The 24,978-nt window shown below is 39.2% G+C and overlaps 1 protein-coding gene across 2 annotated transcripts in view; it reads left to right on the top strand.

The window, feature by feature from the left end:
• CLCN4 (chloride voltage-gated channel 4) overlaps window positions 1–23,816 on the top strand; it is a 39,948-nt gene extending 16,132 nt beyond the window's left edge. For both annotated transcript variants that reach the window (XM_027735285.2, XM_039379245.1), the window contains exons 4-12: window positions 135–322; window positions 5,595–5,717; window positions 7,247–7,453; window positions 7,546–7,626; window positions 8,150–8,695; window positions 10,714–10,900; window positions 13,824–14,222; window positions 17,945–18,161; window positions 19,684–23,816. In XM_027735285.2, coding sequence (XP_027591086.1) covers window positions 135–322; window positions 5,595–5,717; window positions 7,247–7,453; window positions 7,546–7,626; window positions 8,150–8,695; window positions 10,714–10,900; window positions 13,824–14,222; window positions 17,945–18,161; window positions 19,684–19,774 — 2,039 coding nt within the window. In that variant the 3' untranslated portion in view covers window positions 19,775–23,816. The remainder of the gene's footprint in view (window positions 1–134; window positions 323–5,594; window positions 5,718–7,246; window positions 7,454–7,545; window positions 7,627–8,149; window positions 8,696–10,713; window positions 10,901–13,823; window positions 14,223–17,944; window positions 18,162–19,683) is intronic.
• The last annotated feature ends 1,162 nt before the right edge of the window (window positions 23,817–24,978 follow it).

Genomic DNA, 24,978 nt, shown 5'->3' on the forward strand with positions numbered 1-24,978 from the left:
ACTGCAGTAAGGTGTCCCCAAAGAATTTTACTTCCCCAAATCACTTCCCCCCCCATATTAAAATGAAAGATATTTTCCTTGCAACTTAATATTTTTTAATGCCAATATTTCTTTTTCTGCATTTCATTTCTCAGGCACATTAGCTGGAGTGATAGATTTAGCTGTGGATTGGATGACAGACCTGAAGGAGGGTGTCTGCCTGTCTGCCTTCTGGTACAGCCATGAGCAGTGCTGCTGGACGTCTAATGAAACTACATTCGATGACAGGGACAAATGTCCCCAGTGGCAGAAATGGTCTGAACTTCTTGTAAGCCAGTCTGAGGTACGAGAGACCTGATTAGTTTGGGGTCACAGCAGGCCAGGCAATGCCCTTTTTTCATACTTGCTGATGTTCCCTCCAGAGAGTTTCTCTGAAAGAGAAAGTAATAAACTGAGCACACTGCAAAAAAAGACATTTCCACAAGCAATCTGCTTAACTTGGAAGAGATCCTATTGTTTCATTGTAATGGAAAGTGGAAAACTGTGAGATTGTACTCTCTTTTTATCAGTATTAAACTAAAAGGGTTTCATCATACGCATAACATAATTACCAGGAGACCTGAGCTGCCCTTTTTTTTTTTTTTCCCCTTTCAAACACAATTTTATGGGACAAAAAAAGATGAGCACTGACAAATACATTTAAGAGGAAATTTTCAGGATTGCAGATGGATTTTTATGTATTCAGATGCTGTGAGTAGTAGAGAGAGCTGCCTAAGAACTGCTTGTTTATCCCTTGCAATCATTTTCTCTATCAGGCATCATGATATTTAGCTAGCACCAAAAGCTGGCGAAAGTGAAAGATTTGCAGGGGTAGAGGACAAGAAGGGAAGAAGCTGATCTGGACTGGCATGAAACTTATATTTTAAGGTTTTTTTCTTACATTTTTTTATGGTAGTAATTTTAAGGACAGAAAATGCTGTTTCAAAGCAAAGCAGGTGAAAGTTTCATTTTGAAGACAATCGAAAGAAGCCTCTCTATATACCATTTAGCAGATGGCACGTTAAAAGCATACAAAAAAGGACATTTTCTTTTCAACCTAAGTTATTCAATGTATTTAATAAAATTGATCCCTTCACAAGTCAAATTTTTGGCAAAGTCATTGTCTTAAGTCCCTCTCACCTCCTCATTTCTGCAGCTGACTTGAGTCTGACAATAACTGAATATGACATGGAGGTGGGAGAGGTTGTATGAGATCTTCTCCCAATGTGGATGTAGTCTGGTCTTGCAGTGTTTGAGGACACCTTCATTGCCTTACAAGTGTGTCACTCATGTTCCCTTCACTGCTGCTTTAGGTTTATAGTACAAGTAGTACTAGATGAGAGTCTGTGAATATGTGTAGCTCAATTTTCAAGAGTTTCCACTAACTAACCATAATGGAAGTAGTGGGGTGCTCCCTATTCCTGAATATTCCCACCACATAATCAGAGGCAAAAATCTCTCAGCACAGTTGCTGATCACAGTGTCAAGTTTCCCTTTGCCAGTGGTTTGCTAGGTTCGCCCTGGTTTTCATCAGCAGGTAGTTTGGGTGGTTGTGTCTTTGCGACAGCGAAGAAATATTACTCTGGTATAAAGCTGCAGGACTGGGGACAATGCTGTAATTTAAGAGAACAAAAAAATGTGAGAAGGGAAAAAAGAGGAGACTGTTACAATTGTTAGGGGATTTGGAAATCCTGTGCATGTGTTTGACATGCTGTTACTCTGGCTGAAATATATAAACAATGCATATCCTTGAGAAAATTTATTGCTTTCATATGCTATTTGAAAGCAGCAGTCACAACTGTTGTATGCCATGGCCTATAGGAGAGGTATCAGCCAGGTGGGCACTGTGAAACTTTACTCACTTTCTATTCAAATTGGGCTTCTCACCCCCTGGTGTACTGTCAAAGTAGGAAAAAAAGGTTCATCTTCGCTAAGTTTTGGGTTCTTTCTGAGAACAAATGAGCCTCTAAGATCTGTGGGTTCCTGGCTGCCATGGTCTGATGGATGCTGTAAATTTTAATATTATAGCTGTCTGTTACTATTACACTGAAATCCCAGGCAAAGCCCAACAAAAATGTGAATATGGAAAGTAAAAATTCAGTTTCACAGAAAAAGGCTTACAAGTTTTGCATGATATGGTTCCTGTAGTAGTAGCAGACTCTAGCAGGTATCAAAATACACTGAACTTGACTGAGTTTCAGAATAATTTTGCCTTTTTTTTCTATGTTGTTTCACTTTGTACCTGACATTTACATAACAGCCCTATAAAACAGGAGTGTGCATTGGAGCACACTTTAGGCAAAAAGTATTTAGAATAGTTTCCCTGAAGGTACTCCAGTTAGACATGTCTTCTTTTTTTATGCATGACTGTGATTCTTTCTCATCATAGCCAACTAAATTTGACATTTTGAGGACTGAGATTTAGATCAGTTCTTCCTTGTGGTTTTGCCAATTTATGGCTGTGATAAACCCTGTACATATGTTTTCACTGAGAATTGTGACATTTCCTATGGCATCTCTTGAAAAATGTTTCCATTCTAGTACTCCTATAAAATGAGCCCAAAGCAGAGGCTTGATACAAATTATTATGGAAAATATAATAGCACACTAGACACCTACCAGGCTATGTTTTCTTCCCTAAACACTGTTTTGTAGGTCAGTTATACTCTTCAACCTTCTGGTTCTGAATGACTTCCAAAGAGGAGGGGAAGAGGGTTTTCGATGTGAGAGAGTTTCAAAACCTCAAATTCACTGGCGGATCAAAAGCTTATCAGATGTCACTCAGTTCAGATCTCTGGCCAGTATCTGGTGATCTGGACCTTCCCGGTTCTGGAGATACAGTTTAGTCCCAACCCCAACTTCACTGGAGCTGAGGACTTCACTTCTGATGCCTGTCTGGGGTAGAGGAAAGGACCTTGTGTCTTCCATGGATCATAACACTGGACCCAGCAATGGACTGTATTCCCATCCCAGAGCTTCTGTATCTCCTGTCATGAAACTGAGACTTGCAAGATCAGGAAACTCCTCTATACCTGGAACCCCATTCTCAATTTTGCAGCCTTGAATCTGTCAGTCTTGAGGAGACACACTGCTGTAACACCCGTAGGAAGGAGTCTGAAAACTGTGAGATACCCCATAGAGTCAGGGTAGAGCTGTGGACCTCTGGAGAAAACATACATTGGATGGCATCCTGAGGCATTGGTTTCTTTCAGTATTCTGAATTAGTAAGGGTTATTTTCGATTGTGTTCCATTTGTATCTAAACTGGACTGACACCAGATCTGAAATATTGCTTGGTCTTGCAAACTAAAAGACAAAATTTTTCTCAGTTTCCCTACGTGCTTCATTACTATTGCTTCCAGGATGAGTCTTTCAAGCCACTAGTGGGAAAGGTCATAGCTGGATCACCTCTCCTGGTGAGCTGTTTTGGTCTCTGATTGCAGTGTACATGCTTAAGACTTCTGCTGATTCAGGGCCTTAGTAATGGCACATAGTGGATAAGAAATGAGCCATTTGCTATACTGACTTACTGCTACTTCACTTCCCAAAGGTTTTCATATTATTAATCATTAGAAACTGCTGCAGTTGAACCTGAAGAATGCCAGATATCTGGAAAATGTAACAATGAAAGTTGTCCCAAGGGATAAGGTTGAACTGGCCATACAGACTCTTGTGGGGTCCTGCCACAGAGCTGTAGGTGTATATGTGATTGCAGTAACGAGCTGACATAGTTTTCTTATGACTTCTGAGTTGTGAAAGAAGAAGAAGTAAAAAGAAACAAAGTTAATTTTACTCCAGTGAATTTAGAAGCAAAATTACAGCTTTCGCTCAACGTAGAAGGGCCAAATTTTTATCAAGGCGTTGGCCTTCTTTGGAGGTACTCCAGGCTCACACTGACAGGAGGATTTTGCCCTGAGGCAAGATATCCAGAGTTTTCTGTAGAGGAAGAGTAAATATTGTCATAGCTGCTTGTAATTGAAAGCACTAGGAGAAGACATTCACGAGGCTGTCTTCAGCTGTAGCAACAAAGATCCATGGTTACTACAGCTGGATGTCAATCACTGCAAGTGTGGGATCTATGACTGCTTAGTCTCAGGGCACCGGAGGATAACATTGTATTGCTCTTCTGCTGTTATCAGCAAAGCCAGCTGCCAACTTCAGCAAGCACAAGAGGACCTTAACAAATTGTACTTCTTTCAAATATACCCATAAGGACAAGGGCAGTGGTTTCCTTACTGTATTTTCATTTGGGCAGACCTAGAAAATTAAACTAGCAAACGTCTATGCTGTTAAAGGTTGATTCCTTGCAGGCTTGAAAACAGGGAGACTTCTCAGCTCTAGGTTTTTTATGACTGGGAACAGGGCTCGACCAGCTCTGTTAACTGAAGACACGATACAACTGATTAATGCCTGTTTTCCTGCTTGATTTATCGTAATGTTGATATCCAGGCTGCTGTCCTGCAGAGCAAAGACAGGGGCCTCGATGTTCTTGAGCAGCTGGAATTGCATCCGGTAGGAAGAGTTCACTTAGAGGTGAAGGATTCATACCAATTCATGACTGAGGTCTATATCGGTTTTTTGTTCTGTAGTGTCATGTTGCTAGAGGATATTGTTTGAAGGCTTAAGCTCCTTGTATCAATTTGATGCCTCTGACTAAATTCTCTTTTGTCTGTGTAGGTAGGGTTTTTGAAATTATTCTAAAAAAATTATGCACGAGAAGAGGAAGAGGTATCCTAAGGCAGATTTTTTAACAAAAGTTTCGACTTGACCGTTGGAGACAGGTAGAAAACCTGAAGGTCACTGTTGACTGTGCTTTCACTATGGCACTGCACAGTAAACTGTTGTTAATGATCATTAGCATGTCCATTCTGTTAGAAAAGTAAAGCTATTCAGCTTGAAGACAGGCTAATTCCTGACTGGAAAGCTTTTAAAATAGCGCAAAATTGACTGAGGTGTGTCTGAGTGGGTTCCGCCAAACTATGGTGTTTTCAAATTGTTTTCAACCCTATCTTAGATAGCATCATATAGAAGGAAAGGATTTATTTATGGTTTTTTCCTTCCCATTTGTGAACTGAACTGGCTAATGATATACACACGTGTTTCATTTGAAAAGATTAGCATCTGCTTGGAGAAATGACCTTTGAATACCAGCCCTCAGACAAAGATATATCAGGGTCACATCCTCTGTCCTCCACAATGGGATGAACACATCAGATTCCTTCATTAGGTGCCTTTTTATTACCAATTGCTTTTGCCCTTATGACGTATTTGTTTGATGTTTTGGAACTTTTTGTAGGTTAGTTTAATTTTTTTTCTTGAACGATGCTCAGCTTTCGGTGTTTGGGTCCCTTGCAAACAGACTGTATGGACTAGGTTAAGTATATATTAGTATGCTGCTTCTTTCCATGAGTAATAAAATTGTTGGAGTATATAAAGTTATTTGTCCTTCCTGAGGAAAAACCACAGTTAACATGTAAATGAAAAGATCAGGCTCTGTGCCATCATGACCCCTAGTAGAAGTGTGAGATTTGCCAATCTGCATTTGTCTAACAATGTTTGTTACTGTTATTTTTCTAGGGTGCAAGTGCTTACATTCTAAACTATTTTCTGTACATTATGTGGGCTCTATGTTTTGCTTTCCTGGCAGTCTCTTTGGTCAGAGTGTTTGCTCCTTATGCCTGTGGCTCTGGAATCCCAGAGGTGAGTTTCTCTTTGTGCATGAATATCCAAGTACCAAACAAAACAAAAAAATGATGATTTACCACCTTTTCCCATTCCAGAACTATACTATGAGATAGCATAGAAACAAGAAAATTGTCTTTCCATCTCATCTGACTTCATTCCTTTGTCTATGCTTTTATGGTGCTCATCTAAATTTTTCTTAGTATAAAGTATTTGAAGGTCACTGTGACAGGTTAATGCACATACTTGTTCATTGCCAGAGCTTGACATAAAAATCAACGTCTCCAAGAAACACATACTCACTAGAAGATCATATAGAATTTTCCTTGAATGAAATTACTTGGGTCAGTTACAAAACCAGTTATTTTCTAGGCTAGGCTCTAAATAAAAGCAAAAAAAAAAAAAGAGGGAGGGCTACAAAATTAAGGTTTCCTGAGATGCCCATCATTTGGAATGCCTGAAAAGTGTCTGGTGCACATCTTTTGCAAATTGTGTCCCTGTACACAATGTCATCTACATTATGCCAGCATGACAGTGTTATAGCAGCCAAAATATCTACTTGATTTTCAATATTCTACATATTGAGTCTCAGTCCATATTTAAGCTGTTAGAATGAAAAACCTTGTAATTCAATCAGCAGAGCTACTCAAAATCTTTGAAATCAGAACAGTCTTTTGTTAAAAGTGCTATGGAACCACTGGAAGTGTTATTTAGGAATGTGGCAGAGAAAATCAACAGCCCAAATTTTAGAAATCTTGGCATGCTTTTGTTCTTGATCTCTAAGAAAAGCATCCAAACGTTTAAAAAAACCCTACCTCAAATAATTTGAGGTATTTAAATAATTTCCATGTTTCAAAGTAGTCATGTGTGTCTTTGTTACATGTTTGATATATCTGTGGTTTAAAAAACTTTTCATAGTTAACTGTAAAGCTAGTTTCTGAGTGGTAAATCCCTCATGTGAGGTGATGCTCAGCTCCAGCCCATTTCCAGGCCTAGAGGTCAAACCCAAATCCCACCCTATGTGGCATGCACATGCCTTGTGCTCTATCCTAACCAATCACGTGCAAAATTAAGAGAAAAAGCATCCAAATAAGATCTTTTGGACTTTATCATTTCATCATACTTTCATGCTTTTGTGGTGCAGCAATTCCAAATATTTAGAACTTTTTTTATGTGTTTTAACTGGAAAAAACCTGTGGTTGTTTATTTGCTTTTTTTCTTGCTTTGTTAAAGTTGAGTCTAGTTTAACTCTGATCTTGTAAGCCAAGGAGATATATAAGAGTTTCATATTTCTATTGATCTCTGTGAGAGTCCTTACTGACTGTTATGGGGACCACCCATAACAGCAGTAAAAGTGTGGTCTGCTTAACCCCTGCTCAGATATTGCTGTGGGAAAGCTGCCCTACCTGTGGTTTCTTTCTCTCCATCACTGGCTCTTTTCAAGCAGTCTGCAACTTTTTAAACTCCACTGGAGTTTTAACTCCATTTGAAAGTTCAGAGTAGAAAAGGTTTCTTCATCTCTTCAACATGTTCTTCCTGCTTTCCAGATAAAAACCATCTTGAGTGGGTTCATTATTAGGGGCTACCTGGGAAAGTGGACACTTTTAATCAAAACAGTCACCCTGGTTCTGGTGGTATCTTCAGGCCTCAGCCTTGGGAAAGAGGGGCCGTTAGTCCACGTGGCCTGTTGCTGTGGAAACTTCTTCAGCAGCCTTTTCTCAAAGTACAGCAAGAATGAAGGAAAGAGAAGAGAGGTGAGGTTGGCTCACGTTATCTCTAATTTCCCTGTTTGATTACTTGGGGCTTCAAAGGACTCATGCCTTGCATGTAAACATTTGTTTTGTAGGTGCTTTCAGCTGCAGCTGCTGCAGGAGTTTCTGTTGCCTTTGGGGCTCCAATTGGAGGTGTGCTTTTCAGTCTGGAAGAGGTGAGACCTGGAAGTTCACTTGCTTCAATAAATATATTTTCGTTTGGCACCTTTTTCTAAGATTACTCTTTTTTTCCCAAGTATTTATATGCTTATTTTTCTTCTAAAGCAAAAACAACCTTTGATTTCCAGTAATAAGAAATAACCAGATATTTTAGCCTAATTTGAGTAGCAGAGCAGCACTGGCTTTCTGGAAACAAATTAGATGATTCAATTTGAAAACGTGTCTCTGGGCTGAGGTTTCTCCAGCTTTCTGCTTGCTGACGCATGGGCCAAGCTGTCAAGCATCCATCTTATACTCTCTAGACAGCAACTCTGAATTTAGATTTATTGATTTTTAACTAGTTGCTGCTCCCTGTCTGAAATCTGAAAATGCCTTTTCTAATACCTTTGTGAACATATTCTGGTTCTGGTAAGGACTAGTGCTCCCAGTAAAGTAAAATGAAACAGGTGGGGATGGCAGTTAAAAGGAGCACCCTCTGTCACACTCAGTGAAATGTTTATGGTCTCTTCTTGGTTTTAGGTCAGCTATTACTTTCCTCTGAAAACCCTCTGGAGGTCATTTTTCGCTGCTCTTGTGGCTGCCTTCACACTGAGGTCCATTAATCCTTTTGGGAACAGCCGACTGGTCCTGTTCTACGTGGAGTACCACACCCCCTGGTACATGGCCGAGCTCTTCCCCTTCATCCTACTTGGCGTCTTTGGGGGCCTCTGGGGCACCCTCTTTATCCGATGCAACATCGCTTGGTGCAGGAGGCGAAAAACCACCAGACTTGGGAAATACCCAGTGCTGGAGGTCATAGTGATTACAGCCATCACTGCCATCATCGCCTACCCCAACCCCTACACGCGGAGGAGCACCAGCGAGCTGATCTCGGAGCTCTTCAATGACTGTGGGGCCCTGGAGTCCTCACAGCTCTGTGACTACATCAATGACCCCAACATGACCCGGCCAGTAGATGACATTCCTGACAGACCTGCCGGCCCTGGAGTCTACTCTGCCATGTGGCAGCTCGCCTTGGCTTTGGTGTTTAAAATTGTCATCACGATATTCACTTTTGGAATGAAGGTAAGTCGGGGACAAGTGCAGAAGCTGCCGTGAGCACAAGGCACAGATGAGTTGCTGTCGGCAGCCTTGGTCTGGCTGGCAGGGCTTGTGTGCCTCTGACCTACGCCCAGCACATGGGTGCTGCTGAGATGCTGCTGGCTCACCTGCCTGCCAGCACCTTGCTCTGTGGGCCGCTGCTTTTCCTACCTTCTAGTCATCTGTGCTTTTGTTAGGTGAAGAAGAAATCTGTATGGGAATTTAAATCTGCTGTTGCCAATAAGCAAATTCAAGATGATTCCCACTGCAGCTGTTTTTTAGCTCTGTCATGGATATGGACTATTTACATTGTTGTTTGTCTAGGTAGATTAATGTCTTAATGTGCCTCAAGGTAACTATTCTCAGGGAATTAATAATTTTAAATTGACTATTTTACACATTTAAAGCATCACAAAAATATAAAAGTATCTGAAAAGGTCTATTTTTGAATCTTTTTAAGAACTGTAGCTTGGAAAAAAGAGGGAATGAATAGGAGGACTAATATATGATTTGATTATTCTGGATTTGCAACTTTTTCTTTCAACAACTCCTCCTCCCCCTAAATAAATGATGAAAGGTTCAAGAACAATTTATCCAAGCTTTCAATATGTACTAAGATGTTTTTGGTGAGCTCTATATATCTGATTGCTAGAGCCCATAAAAAACCACACATCTGTCTGTCTACATCTCCCATTATCTGAGCACTTAGTTCTGGATCTGATGGTAGCAGATGATGGGAAGTTTTTCTGGGTTCTACATTATATTTTATACTGTACTCAAAGGTAAAGTGTCTCATCTTTCTCTTGAACACTACACTTGAACTGAGGATCCATCTTTTAGCCCTTCACTCTGGAAACAGATTTATGGCTGGCAGCCAGTTATTATGCTTGTTCATGTAAAACCTTTGCTTCTTTATTTGACATGTGGTTCTTTATTTATCCAGTATATTTAAAATATGTTAAAAGCAGTTGACAGTTTCAACTATTTTGTAAAATAACAGACAAAATAGCTTTACCCACTAAATCTGGAAGACTCAATCCAACTGTATTAGCAAAGTTAACACTATATGGTGTAGGATATAACATCTGCTGTTATCAGTCCTATATGCCTCTGGGCCATGCTGAAGCGGTTAGTTTAGTTCTCTAGAAAGCTCAAGGTATATTTTCAGACTTAAAAAGATACAACAAGCTTTCCTCTCTAAAAACAACAAAACACCATACAAGCCTGTGTCAAACATCTGAGTTGTCTTCTCCACTGGGGAATAGATCTCCAACTTGCAGGTACATTGGACATCTAAGAGGAAATACACTTAGTCAAGGCAAAGTGAATTTTTATTTTCTTGGTTTTTTCCTTCTCATTTCAATACTGTGTCCTAATGATTTGTAGCTTGTCTGTATAGCAGACAACAAAGTAATGATTCATAGAGCTTCCTGAAAAATACGTAGCAAACTGAGATGAAGAAATTGCTGTATCTGAGCAGTCAACCTCTTTTCTCTGAATTTTTATTCTGCATTTGACATTTAATTTAAAATCTGGTCTGATTTAACCTGAAAATGTAGTAATAAAGATAGAGGGTGAAATCAAGATGTTATTTTCTGTTAAGCTCCTTCTTAAGCCTATGACAGAATCATGAGCAGTTCCTGACTTCCTGCTGAGAAAGCAAAAAAGGCAAAGCCAGGAGCATCTTGACTTCAAAAACAGACTGTTATTCAGAAACACCATTTATCTCCCAAATTCAGTGTGATGCAGCAGGTAGGATTCAAAATTAATTTAAAAAATGCATTAACATTTTATAAAGCTATTAATACGCACGCAGCCACATAAACTCAGTCACTGCAGAAACCTATGTCAGACCATGGAGATCAGCACTGCAGGCCGCCATGAGGCTATGGCCTTCTGAACCAGTATTTAATAAGGAAACTTGGTTTTCTTACTCATAATAAAAAATTGTTTGATACTAGTAATTTTATTCAAGGTGCTCATGTGTCTTTATTTCACTCCAGATCCCTTCAGGCCTTTTCATTCCTAGCATGGCTGTTGGAGCCATGGCTGGAAGGATGGTTGGGATTGGAGTAGAGCAGCTGGCATATCACCATCATGACTGGATCATCTTCAGGAACTGGTGCAGACCTGGGGCAGACTGTGTCACACCAGGACTTTATGCAATGGTCGGAGCTGCAGCTTGCTTGGGTATGAAAAAACATGTACACATGAAAAACACTGATGTTTGGTGACATACAAATTGTATTTGTGTCAGGTGCTATTCTGGCATTTCTGGATGTAACAGAGGCTGAAATCAAGATGTGATGGTCTAAAGAATGGGCAGCTGCCTCTAGTGACCTCCAGTGATCTACCAGGTAGTCAGCAACAGAGAGACCTGCAGCCACCAATGGCTACTCCTTGTAATCTGTCAAAAAGCACAGACAAGGAAAATAAAAAACCTAAAGTTAGGCTGCAAGTTTCCACGTAGCAGTATTTTTGCTTGGTTTTTTTCCTTTTGATGTAATTAAATTCACTGTAACTGGACTAAAACTATTTACTTGTTTAGACTGTGCTCTCTCTCAGTGCAGGGAAAACAATTCCTGGTTCTGATAAAATTTTAAGCTTACAGTGGTAGAAATTCTGGGTCTTATTTTGGCTGTGTGTCGTGCTATGGTCAACCGAGCTGTACTTTGGTTTTTGTTTTGACCATAAGCCAATATCAGATTACACTCAATTAATAGGATTTATTGGATATAACAGCGACGATCTGTTAACTATTAAAGCAAGATCATTGAATAATACCTCACATATCAAACTTCTATCCATAGATGCAAGAGGAACGTTACAAGCATACCATCTGAACATTTTTTTGCCTGATCATATCTTTCCCTTCTGTACTTGTATGGTCTGTCTCATTTAATTGTTGTTATTGATATTGTCATTAGCTGATGAAAAAGTAGTGGGGTGCATAACACATGATTAAATGGGACTGGGTAGGTTTGAAATGAAAGATGTACTCAAGGAAGAACTGGAAAATTTTCATATTTGGATGCTTATATTGGAAAAGCAGGATCATTTGTGTGATCAGTTATAGAGGAAGGAAGGGTGGGATTTGCTTGAAAATTTAATGTCTGTAATGTAGACATAAACATCTGAGCTAGCTGTCTTGATACCCTTCACAGTTAAACCAGAAAAATGAGACACTGGAAAGATCAGTCTTATCTGGCAACACACATCTAAAACCAGGGCAAATGAAGAGATAAATTTGGCCTCAAAAGGACCCGTTTTTCTCCAGAAATTTTATAGGCAATCTGGATCTTCCCTTTGGATGAGAACACCTACAGCAGTGTAGACACATTAAAATAGCTAGGATTAATCTTACTGTCAAAACAAGTAAAATGCTTCCACTTCTTGATAAATGATCTTAATGTTCATAATAGAAATAATACACAAAAATGTTGCTCTGATATTCCAGTTGATCAGCTAGTCTGCATACAATGATAGGATCTTAGAATATGCTGAGTTAGAAGGGACCAAGGAGTCCAATTCCTGGCCCTGCACAGGACACCCCAAGAGTCACACCATGTGCCTGAGAGTGTTGTCCAAATGCTTCTTGAACTCTGTCAGCCTTGGTGCTGCGACCACTGCCCTAGGGAGCCTGTTTCAGTGCCCAACCACCCTCTGGGTGAAAAATCTTTTCCTGATATCCAACCTGAATCTCCCCTGGTGCAGCTTCATGCCATTTCCTCTAGTCCTGTCACTGGTCACGAGAATGAAGAAATCAGTACCTGTTCCTCTGCTTCCCCACGTGAGGATGTTGAAGACCACAATGAGGTGTCCCTTCAGTCTCCTGCAGGCTGAACAGACCAAGTGACTCAGCCGCTCCCCTCCAGACCCTTCACCATCTTCATTGCCTCCTTTGGATGCTCTCTAATTGCTTAAAGTCTTTTTTATATTGTTGTGCCCAAAACTTCACACAGTACTCAAGGTGAGACCGCAGTAGTCTCTTCTTTTAAAAGGTCCAAATTAAGGTGCAGTGAGACATACAGCAGAATGGTCACAGCTTGTACTTAAGCCCAAGACCTGTCTTGTCTAGAGTAAAAGATATGGAGTAAGTATTAAATGATCCTTACTCTGGTATCTGCTCTCAGCTTTTCAGAGCCAGAAGTTTAAGGCATTCCTCAGATGAAAGTCATATCTGGATCGTTGTGTTAAGTAATCAACAATCTAATTTTCCTGTATGCTGCTAGATGAACAGCATCTTTTAATGACCTGTTTCTGATTTCTCTCATCTAAAATGGTACTTCATTTTGAGGCCTAAAAATAGCAATTCATTACACTTACCTTTTGAACAGAGGCAAAGAAATGTTACCTAATAATTCAGGGATATATACACACTTGTCTGCAGTTATGTGGGTATTTTTATCCTTTAATGTAAACTGATGGAGCAACGAGGTTGCTTATGAAATTAATACAGAAAGACTAGACTGAAAAATATAGCTACAACCCTGTCTGTGGCTGCATGCCTAGATGGCCTCAAACCAAGTTATACACAGTTCAAACTGTATTACTATAGTGATATCAAAAGCTAGGCTTTAACTATAACATAGCTCTTGCAGTAGCCCTAAGCTATTATAACATAGGATTTTGTAACCGTGTTGTGCCCAAAGATAATGCTTAGCTTTCTCTTCAGCATGAATCCTATAGATAGGCCAGTGTGAAAGCCACCTCTCCATGCTCCTACCTGCCTCAGCCATGGTACTTAACGTGATTCCTGGAGTCATTTTAGAGGGGTAATGGCAGGATTTAATTTTAGTTTCTCAAGTTTGAGATTATTTTTTTGGCATCCTTTCTGGTTTTCAGTCTCTGTCTTGGCATTCATTGTTTACTTTTCAATGTTAGCATCTTTGGCATCAGCAAGTTCACTCAACCTTCTTGATGAAAATTGCAGTAGATGAAAAATATGTTTCTTCAGTGAAATAAGCCCAAAAATACTTCACAAAGTATAAGGGCAAAGTACTCAGTATGAATAATTACATGCCTTTACAAGTGTAAGACTCAAAAATATAAATGAGTTGCTTAGTATGTATACCAGCACTGAGAGAAATTTGACTCTTTTCCTTGTTGGCAGGTGGTGTTACTCGAATGACGGTCTCTCTGGTGGTGATTATGTTTGAGCTAACAGGAGGCCTGGAGTACATTGTACCTCTTATGGCTGCAGCTGTCACAAGCAAGTGGGTGGCAGATGCCTTTGGAAAAGAAGGGATCTATGAAGCTCACATTCATCTGAATGGCTACCCATTTCTGGACGTGAAAGATGAATTCACCCACCGAACCCTGGCAACTGATGTGATGAGACCAAGACGTGGGGAAGCTCCTCTCTCTGTTCTGACACAGGACAGCATGACGGTGGAGGACGTTGAGACGCTTATCAAAGAGACTGACTACAATGGCTTTCCAGTAGTGGTTTCAAAAGACTCGGAGAGACTTATTGGATTTGCACAGAGACGAGAGCTGATTCTTGCAATAAGTGAGTAGAGTATCAGTGTGCAGAAGTTTGATTTTGAAAGGAGTTTTAATTTACTAGTTGCTAGGACCTGGAAGCTTTTCTATTGCTTCATACCACCTAGTAGAATTCTGTGGGCTTGACCTTTGTAGGCTTAATTTTGCTGTCACTAAAACCAGTACAATACAATTCTGCTAGAGACAACAGAGAGAAACTCAACTCATATGGCCAGAATTTTTGTCAGAAGTAGATCAAAAGCCAGTGCAATGCTGAACTTCCTGCAGTCCCCATGGACTACCAGAAGAAGCTAGAGCAATCATAAACTTTTGTCACCCTGTGATGAAATATAAATCCCTGTGCTTCTTTTTGTTGTACTATCTCAGTTTTTCTCACATGTAGGCCTTTATCCCTACAGGTGGAAACTTTTTCAGTGGAGGATGTTTGGTAAAAATTGCTGAGTTTTGTCTAGCATCCAGTGGATAGCTGGCTGGTTACCTGAGAGCCCACATCCAGGCCATCAAAGGCTTTGACCCAGCAGGCCTTTTTCTGGTTGGTCTGATGGCTAAGTAGGGATAACTGAAAAATAGGTGTATTGGATGAAAGCAAGTTTTCCCAGCTTTTCCATATCCTGGGCATCCAGAACTGCAGAGGTCTGCAAGGCTGCCAAATCAACCCCACTGTCTGCTCCCAATTCTGGCAGTCCTGTTGAGGCCCAGATGGGCAGGCAGGCAAGCTGCTGTCTGGACATGGTTGCCTTGTACTTTGCAGGGGAGTGGAAGATCTGGTATATCCAAATCTCCATGACTTGGAATTATTCTTCTCTGCCTGGACTTGTTTCATCCCTCTGCTTCAGGCACCTTTAAAAAATTGTTTTCTCAGATGAAAATTCCCATATTTTTCAGATGAGAAAATTAATAAATGGAAAATTTGGGTTATTTTTGAAGGTAACTTTACAGCTCTCTTCTCACAAAGCTAAAATAAAATTTGAAATAACAATGCTCTTTAAAGACATTTTTTTAATGCCTATTTATTTTCATGTCTGGGATGAAAAAAAGACTCAGTCTAAGTCTTTAGACCTAAAATTTATATTAATTTATTTAAGGACATTCAACTATTACTTGATTCCCCTCTTCTCATCTCACAGAATAAAGTCATCAATACTACATGCAGAAGAAGAAAAGAGATGACAGAGATTTCACAGAGATACTGTTTCAACCAAGAATCCTCAGCTTCTCTCTCAGGCCCAATTAATTGTGCATCAGCAGTATGCTGATTCCCTGGTGGTCCAAGGAATACTCTGGGGAAGTACTCCAATTCCCTCAGACATCTGAATTCTTGGATGATGGTGATAGCTACCGAGTCCTGCATCAAATACCCATTCACACAGAGCTATCTGCCTCATGATTTGCCCCTACATAATTTATTTGTTACTGAGCAGAGCACTGAGCATGCTCTAGAAATGCATCCAGTACCTGTAGAGTTAATGGCAATGCCATTTCCAATTGCTCAGAAGAATCCTCAGGAGGATTGCATCTTTCCACTGATCCTTGTTGAGTAGATAGGCAGGTCAGGTGGGCAGAGTCACCCTCTGGGAATAGGTGTCTACATTTTAGATGGCACCTACTTTACAGTCTTACAGAGGGGAGTATTTGACCCTGTAAAGCTTTTCTTAAATTTGGCCAGCTCCAGAGGCACTGTACAAAAGGCAGAGCCTTGGACAATAGCCAGGTGGCCTGTATAACATGCTTTTCCCAGCGTGGAGTTGAGAGAGCAACATATTTGATGTAGGCTGTGAAATGTGAACTCCTGAATATGAGAGGCTGTTTCACATTTGGGAGTACTAATTCACTCTCTAGCTGCGACAGGAACCTTCTGCATCGATTACTCTTTAAAACTAGACATCGTCATCCATTTGCTTTGCTCTTTCTGTTAATCTGTATTTGCTTTTCCTACCCACCAACTGCAAAAGTGATCCATTCTGTTTTACTTTACTCCTACTTCCCCGTCCAGTGAGACTGTGTACAAAATCCACCATTTTTCTGATGCCACTGAATTTACTCTGTAGTACTACATCGTTCAAATTTCTCCAGAGAGATGTTTGACATGGAAGAGTGAAATCATGGCTTTGGCTAATCACTGTTGTTCAGGGTCATTGCTGTCTTGGGAACAGCAATGTGGTAACTGAAGCGCTTGGCCTTATTTCTTTGGGTGCAGCTTTGGGAAGGAAATACCTTGCTGTCAAAGGTTTTTATCAAAGGTGGGAGTTACCTTCAGTTTGATTAATGTTACCTCTTGGCACAGATCATACATCAAAGAACTATGCAGGCATATTCACACTTGAAATAAGATGTATGAATCGAAGCAAGCTGAGACAAAGCTAGCATCATTTCTATAAATTGCAATAGGGCTTGTAATATGTAGGGTGAGAAGGTTGAAAATCATATACTGTGCTGATATTAGGTTTGAGCCAGCACTGCTCCAGTTCCAGAAATATTACAAGACAATGATCGTTAAACATAAAAAAAATTGCAGCTGGAATATGTTGCAAACAATTACTGTCTACACATTAAAAGTCACAGGAGCAGGTTTCTGCACTTTGATTGATGGCAATGAGCTCCAAGAATATATACATATGCTTTGAGTATGTCTGATTTGCTATATCTCTTAAGAACAGAAGCAACCTGTGTTTATCAAAGATAGTAGTTCTAACTATTTACAAGAATTTATAAAAAAAAAAGGAAAAGGAGACAGAGTTAAACCCGCAGAGCCAAACATGTGATATGCTTATTCTGGGGAGAGAGAAGTTGTCTCTTGTTTGGATATCTGTCTCATATATTGTTTATACCCTATAGTGTTGAGTAGAAATGAGGTAAACGCTACAAAGAAAATAAACTACTCCCATGCTAAGAATTCTTCTTGGAGCATACTTTAAAGTAAAAGGCTTATACTGATGACGTAAACTCCAGATGCAGGGTGATGTTCGCTTTGTAGTTTGATCAAAGTATTAATGATAGCTTTTGAACTTTTAAAAGTGGTCAAATATATGCTATTGAGAAAAACGTATCAAACTCATCCCTATATTTTGTTCCTCCCTTTACTATTTTCCTTTAAGTAGGACAGTATTTTTCATTTCTCTTTTAAAATCTATATATGCAAACTCTATTTAAGGAATTGAGAGTAAGCCTACAAAATTTATGCTGCATGCCAGAGAGGTGTGCTGGTCTAGAACAATACCACGCCGCCTCGAATCCCTGGGATGTGAGTTTGTAGTTCCCTAGCTTTGCATTCATAAATCCATTCACTATGTCCACATTTTCCCAACTCCACTGAGAAGTTTTTCTCCAAGCCAGCTGGGACCATACACAACAGCTGCTGAATCCACTCATTCAGGCATATAATAAAATTTCTTTTGCAATTCTCACAATGGAGGAAATCACATATGGTCATTTGAATTTGACAGAAATTGGATTAGTGATGTTCATGAAGGCAGTGAACTGCATATTTATTCAGAAAAAGCATTATGCCAACCAAGGAATAGTAAGTGCCTGTGAAAATATCACTTATATTTGCTTCAAGGGAGCAATGTCTCAAGGAAATTCAAGTTTGCTCAGTAACCCCAGCTTCTGGGAATTAAGTATGTTAAAGACAAAACCAAACTACTACCTTTGTGTTCCAAAGGAGGACTTTTTTTGTTTGTTTGTTATCAAGCCTAATTCACTGTCTACATTGATCTTTCTGTTGCACAGAGAATGCAAGACAGCGTCAGGATGGGGTGGTGAGCAACTCCATTGTGTACTTCACTGAGGACCCCCCAGAACTGCCACCCAACAGTCCCCATCCACTGAAACTGCGTCGTATTCTCAACCTGAGCCCTTTCACTGTCACTGACCACACACCAATGGAGACTGTGGTAGATATTTTCCGAAAACTTGGACTCCGGCAGTGTCTTGTCACTCGCAGTGGGTGAGTAGTTGCTGAGTCAAGCACACTTAGAGAACCTGAGGAGATTTTCTTCAGCATTAACAAAACCACCATTGTTGTTATTTAAAGGCAAGTATAGACGGTAGCTAATTGATCACCACCTCTGAGACAGTCAAGTGAATATTTTTATTTTTTCTTATTTTACGAATGGAAGAATAAGGGAACATCACCCAGAGTCTCTCCAAGGCAGCAAAAGAAGTCAGACTCAGAACCAAAATGGTGTTTGCTGGGTTTTATGTTTCATTCTGTTTTCCCAAATCCTTAGTGTATTTAGATAAAGTAAATATAAATACAAAATAAACTGTTCTGACTCCCACTATCACTCAGTTTTCAACAGAGGCAGATCCGGCGAGTAGTATTGTTTGGAAAGAATGTGTCTCTTTCTAGACATCCAGCTAGATTAGATGCTTGTGAAGAGTGTGATAAAGGTGTCCCTGGCGGAAAATTAACTTATTCAGTTTTGTTTATGGGATAATGAAAAGGTGTATAAACCAAAGGCCCTCAAAAAAAAAACAGCTGAAGGAGGTGGGCAAACATGAAATTAGGAGAGTAAAAAGCTGCACCATGTGGAGTAGAAATAACATCCCATAGTTCCAATGGGATTTGAGATATTTGGGCATTGTGGCTCATCCCAGGATCCAGTAGTAAGAAGAAACTTTAGAACAGGATAACAAAGCCAGAACCGTCGCTTTCAAATATGGAAGACTAAAATTTATTCTTCTGTCAAGATAACTTTTTGTTATGCAGAAATATCATGTGTCAGTTGTTATTATTGATGCAGTGTCCTCAACATTAAGAAAATAAGAATCATTATTAGGATGCAGATTTAGGTCCTGATTTTAGGTGCCTGGATTTGGAAATTTTGACCTTGAGTTTTGGTACTTACATGAAATGAAAAGTGGAAAAACTATAACGATGACATTGTTTCAAAATTCAGTGCCTAATGGTCTTCAAGGACTGGAAGTAAAAGCCCTTGAATACTGAGGGTTATGAAATTTTTGACTGTTGGGATCAGACATCCCATAGGCCATGTCTTTCTTGATGGGTATAGTACATTTAGGTTCACATAAATGAGAAATTACCCTTTAAATTTGAAGGAATTATGCTGTTGGACAGCAAGAGCTTCAGAAATTCTGTGCTTTAGCTTACTTTGTGTAGTACCAAGCACTGATGCCTTCATTTTGTGCTGTTGGTCCTCTGCGGCTTGAGCCTAAGGAAACTCATTATTTTGTTGCACAAAGTGTTAGTTGTTGTAGCTCCTCACTCAGTCATGTTCCCAACAAAAAGAGGTAACAAGCCAAAGTATCTCACTTTATTATCATGGCCAGAGTAGTAGAAATACATGAGGTGAAAATACTTTTATAAAAAGATAATCACTGGGGAATGGATGAGATGGACAGTGCTATATGGAAGCATGCACAAAATGTCCCTGCAGCTGAACAGAAAAAAACCCTGGATGATAAATGAGATGATTGTTGACCTTTCCTTTCCTTTTCTCCTCTAGGAGGCTGCTGGGTATCATAACTAAAAAGGATGTATTAAGACATATGGCTCAAATGGCAAACCAGGACCCTGAATCTATCATGTTTAACTAGACTGGTAAAGGAAGAAGAAAGTAACCCCAAAGGAATCTCTTCTAGATTAACACAAAGGCTATGTTTGGTGTTTCATCTTGTTTAAAAAGAAAAAGGTAATGTGTATGAGGAATGGCCTGATATGCCTCTGACAGAGGGAGTGGATGCAGGACAGCACTTATTTAATGAGGAAGGCGGTTTAGAAGCTCTGAGCAGCTGCAGAGATCAAGCTGTGTTTCCTTAATGAGATTCCCAACAGCTCAGTTGGAGTGTTGGTGGGTATAAGTGATGCAGTGCTTAGAGACAAAGAGCCAGAAGCACCAGTGGGATGCTTCAAGTTCACAGTAACTTGTGAGGCAGGTGTGAAGGGTAGGAGACACTGTTTATGTACCAGCTGCCAGGAGAGGTAAAGGTCTGTGTTCCAAGCTAGAGAGTGTATATTGAGTAATGTCAGTTGCTTTTGTTACTGAAATCATGGCTATTTATTTGCTACTGAATTATACCATTTTCATAAGGGAAAAAATTGTCATATTTTTAAAGGAAAGATTTTGTCATCTTCATTTATCTTGTAAATGTTAAGTGAATTAAGACTGTAGCTAAGTCTTCAGAAGGGAGTAAGAGTACACTTCAACTCACTTTAAAATGTAGTGTCCCTTGCTCCCTGCTTTAGTCCTTTGAATTTTATACCATTTAGCATTTGTCTCAATCAACTCCCCTTACTAGTATTAAAATGTGACTTATTTGTAAGGATTTATTTTTTCTCTATGCAATTTTGCATACAGGTACTATCAAAATTAGTGTAAAACATAGAAACCCATGAAGGAATTTTCTAAAGCACTAAAAGGATGCTGATATCCATCTCTCATCAGTGTTAGTGACAAGAGATTGAATACCTCACCTGTCTCCTTGTGTACATCATCATTTTTCACAAACTGATGAAGTTCTGCATTGATTCTTGGTCCTCCATTTAGGTCCTTTTTGTCATTGCTCTTTCTTGGCACTTATTCTGTAACAGATCTACTCTTTATCCATCTGTCAGTCATAGGATTGTGGAATTCCTCTCTACAACACTATGACTGGATAAGATCAGAGGGACTGCGAATGCAAATGATGATAACAAAGCTTTAAGTATTTATCTGTTTGCACCCAAAGCAAAATATTTAACAGACCCTGGTAGGGAACTCTAAGTCACTCAGGTAAAAATGCTAAATTTTCCTAAACGTTTGTTCTGGTCCTATGTGAGATACAGAGAGTCAGCCCTTTAGTCAATACTGCTCTCAATAACAGAATACCAAATTGTACTCTCAGTTCGCTGCCCAGCGTTTGCTTTATAGCTATGAGCTTAAAGACTGGAGAAAGGTTGCATCCTAACTTGGATGCCCTGAATCCCTTTCAGATCTCCCAAGAGTCTGGTCCCTTCATTTAGGCATCTACAACCTCTTGTATTTTTGTTCAATTTCATATAGATAACTGGTTGTGTCCAGATGGTCTTCATGGACAGAGACGAGCCATGTCCTTTCATGCCAGAGCAACCTGTTGCTTACTCCAGACCAAACCCAGACTGTTGGTCTAACATGTAGGCAAGGTACATGATTATTGTGTCCCTGAACTGAGAGAACTAGTCAGGTGCACCCTGAGTTAGATGGCTGAAGTTACATGTCACAAATTCCTCCTCTTATCTCCCATGACCCTGCTTCCTTCTGGCATGTGTCCCACTGCATTCACACGTAGTATGGCCCAAATTGTTGAAGTAAAAGAAACGGAAGTAAAGGGATAATTTTAATCTGCTAAGTACTCCATTTAACAATAGTGTTTGCAACAGATTGACATAAATTTATATAGCTCTTGCCAAAGCCCATAAATATTTCAGTGTATACTTTTTGTTAACTGAACATCTGCAGTACAATGTATTATTAAAGGGATATTGTTAAAACTATATGAACTATAGAACTGAGCAAATCCTTCCTTCTGAAAATAGGAAATACAACATAATATGGTTATTTCTTATGTTTTTCTGTGAAGCTGTGAGCAGTCAAACTCATAAAAAACCAACCAAGTCAACAACAAAGCTCATAAACACTGGATTCCCTCATTTGAACAGAGATGCCATCATAAAATAAAATCAGTTCATTACCACAACTAGACCCAAGTGAGGCTTTGTACAAATGTCAGTTTCTACCCAAAACTTCTAGAATCTAAGGGATTTGGACTAAGCTGAATAGGCTGACTTTTGAGAACGATCTTGTTCTTAGATTAAAACTGTAGAACTGTGTTCTACTTTCCACATTTGTAGCTGTTGATGTTAATACACACATTTGATGAACACTTTCTCCATCTTCCTTTATGTTTATGTAGTGTATTCTCCCCATCTGAGCAATCCAAAATACTTTTGTACATAAGCCAAGAGAAGTAAGTTGGTAAGTGAATTCAACTACTATTTGAAATCAAATTCAAGGCTTCAGGTAAAAGCAGAGGTCTAAAGTCTTCTCTGTTAGTGAAGGAAATTTCAGTCCTTGTAGCATTATAATGTAGTTCATGGAAGGCTACCTCTGAAGAGCATCCATACTACTGAGGGCTATGTTTGCTAAGAACAACCAGGATGGCGTATCAACACTGAAAATCATTATAATTTTCTGAGAAAAAGACATGGAGTTGCCTAACTGAGGTTAATCTGGCTATGAATATGAATTCACATACTTAATTTATCAGCTTAAACTCAGTGGCTATGCATAGGCATAAACTTGTGTGGTTAATTCCCATTAATACTCAGAGGCCTGATTTACTAAAACCAAGAGTCACCCTTGTGATAGCTTGTCACCTTGTCTTAATAGGCTATTTAGGAGGAGCCCTCAGGGCTTAAAAACAGGATCCAAAAAATGGCATGGTGGTTTGTAAGAATCAACAACAGAAGGAATCGAGATTCATGCGGTTATTGTGGGTGCAGTTTGACCCTGGGACTATCACTCAAGTAAAAAGCAGGTAAATGAGTCTACAGCTCTCTTCTATCAAACATGTTCATTTTTAGATGGAATGCTTTAAAATATCTAAGAAGTCAAGGGAAAAACCTTTAGATATGTAACTGTGTACTGCTGCTCCTTGTTCCAGTGTCTTTTCAAAATATGTTAAACCCCCTTAGAGCAGGGTCTGATATCTAGCTGTCCAGAAATGGCACAGTCATGGCTAACTTCATTTGCTTGGCATTATCATCAAGGCCAAGGCTGATGCCAGAATGACATGGAGGGCTTTGAAACTGGATAGACTTTGCTAATTAGAAAACTTTCTCCATGCTACAGTCTTCATTGCTCTTCACATGAGTGTCTGAAAGGAAAACACTCTTAATATAAATGAATAACAAGCTTTTCTCAAAAAATGCAGTTATGATATAATTATTTAATTTATTTCCCCATAACAAGCCCATTGTCAGTCACTGTTTTCCATCTGTATTCCTAAATATGTCTCAGAAATTACTGAATAGACTCCAAGAGGCATAGATCTCAGCCTTAACTACATATTTGAATTTGTAGAGCTCAAGATAGTCACATAGTGTGATCAATCTGAGTTACATAAGTACTTTAGTATATACTGCTCACTTCATGCAACCTCAGCTCAATCCTTGTGTTCAAGCAGGTGGCCTTCAAAAGTGTTGAACTAAACAAGAGAATGAAAACCTTTAAATGATGCAAGTTCAGTATTGTACCTTTGTTTTGCATGAACTATGTTCAGTTACATTTAGCTTCTGGTGTGTACTTGAAGCAATCTGTACCAGAAAGTTTAATAATAAAGTACAGAACATGAAAGACATTAGACAGACACTTTGGCTGTCACAGTGATACTAATTATTAATTCTTATGCTTTGATGAAGCAGAAAAAGAATATTTAAGAAGTACCAGAAATTCGTGGATTCCGTGTTGGAATGACACTATAATTATGACTACAGTTTTGCTTTGGTTTTATTTGTTGGGTTTTGTTTTTTTTTAATTGTAGAAAACAGTGTGTATGTTGCACCTTATAAAAATGATGTTTGGACTCTATTTTTTAAATAAAACTGACAGTACTGGAAATATTTCTTGGTCATCTTATTAATTAGAGAAGTATTTCACTTAATGCTTCTGTATGATTTTGATGTTTCCTTTTCTACCTATAGGGCTAACTCAAGCCTGATGAATGATTTAGGATATCCAATTCAATTATGGGTTAGGTAACATTAAGTAAGGAGTTAGTAAAGTTCATACAGTGGACTTCAAAGAATCAGCCTTGACAGCTGGCTGTTTTATTTTCAGAAAAAAATGTTTTTTACTTCAGCATCATAAATCCCTTAGATATCTAAAAAGAGAAGAAAAAAGAGTTATCTTACTAGGTTGTTCTGTTTACAATAATCATGAAACTTCTTTAAAACTACATGTTGCAAAGGCCCTATGGTTTCACTTCTGGATATATTTTTCAGTTGCACTTTAATTCAGAGCTAAGATCAAAGACTTAAAGTGACAGGTTCAATCATACCCATTTAATTGGATGAAACATCCCCTAAATCTCTGTCAGAAGATAAATTCTAGGTAGTAGTGAGCTCCAGGAAAAAAAAACAAAGCACAGGAGGTGCCATCACCAGTCCTTTCCTTTTTTACAGTAGCCTCATGGTTAGAGACTCTGGATCTGGTAGGGCTGGAATCCAGTTATAATGTTAAGTGAATGTCCTAAGTCACACAATACAGGTCTTGTGCAGTTCAATTAGTTACTATGGTACAGCTCCTTCTTTGCTAACTGCTGCTCTAGTTGTCTTTCTGGCAAGCCAGAAGGAGCATTGTCCTACAAGCATTTGTAGACTTCTACTTAAAGATAACTCAGTTGGCTATTCTGAGTCATGTTGAGATGCAGATTCTGTATCTTGAATGTCATAGGGAACTTAGGCTTCTGCTTATAGTCTTGTAATTAGCATACTGGGGGGTTCATCACATTTTTAGGCCTTGCTGTAGCCTGAACACAGTACTTAGCTTCATGTAAGTGAAGTTGAAACCTAACATCTATTTGTCATTGACCAGAATATTTAACCATCTTCTATTCAGTCACTGCTTGAGATCAATCATCATTTAGATTACTTTATTAATTCATGATTTTTATCTCTTTCCTACATTTAAGCATTCGTTTCATAATCTTATTTATTTATTTCCCAATTTACTAATTCAAGTGGTACTATAATTACAGGTAGAACAAAGGTATAAATGGTCTGA

This window comes from Pipra filicauda, unplaced genomic scaffold (genome assembly GCF_003945595.2).
Source record: "Pipra filicauda isolate LSUMZ 115617 unplaced genomic scaffold, ASM394559v2 scaffold160_size1671714_pilon, whole genome shotgun sequence".
NCBI classification, from domain to species: Eukaryota; Metazoa; Chordata; class Aves; order Passeriformes; family Pipridae; genus Pipra; species Pipra filicauda.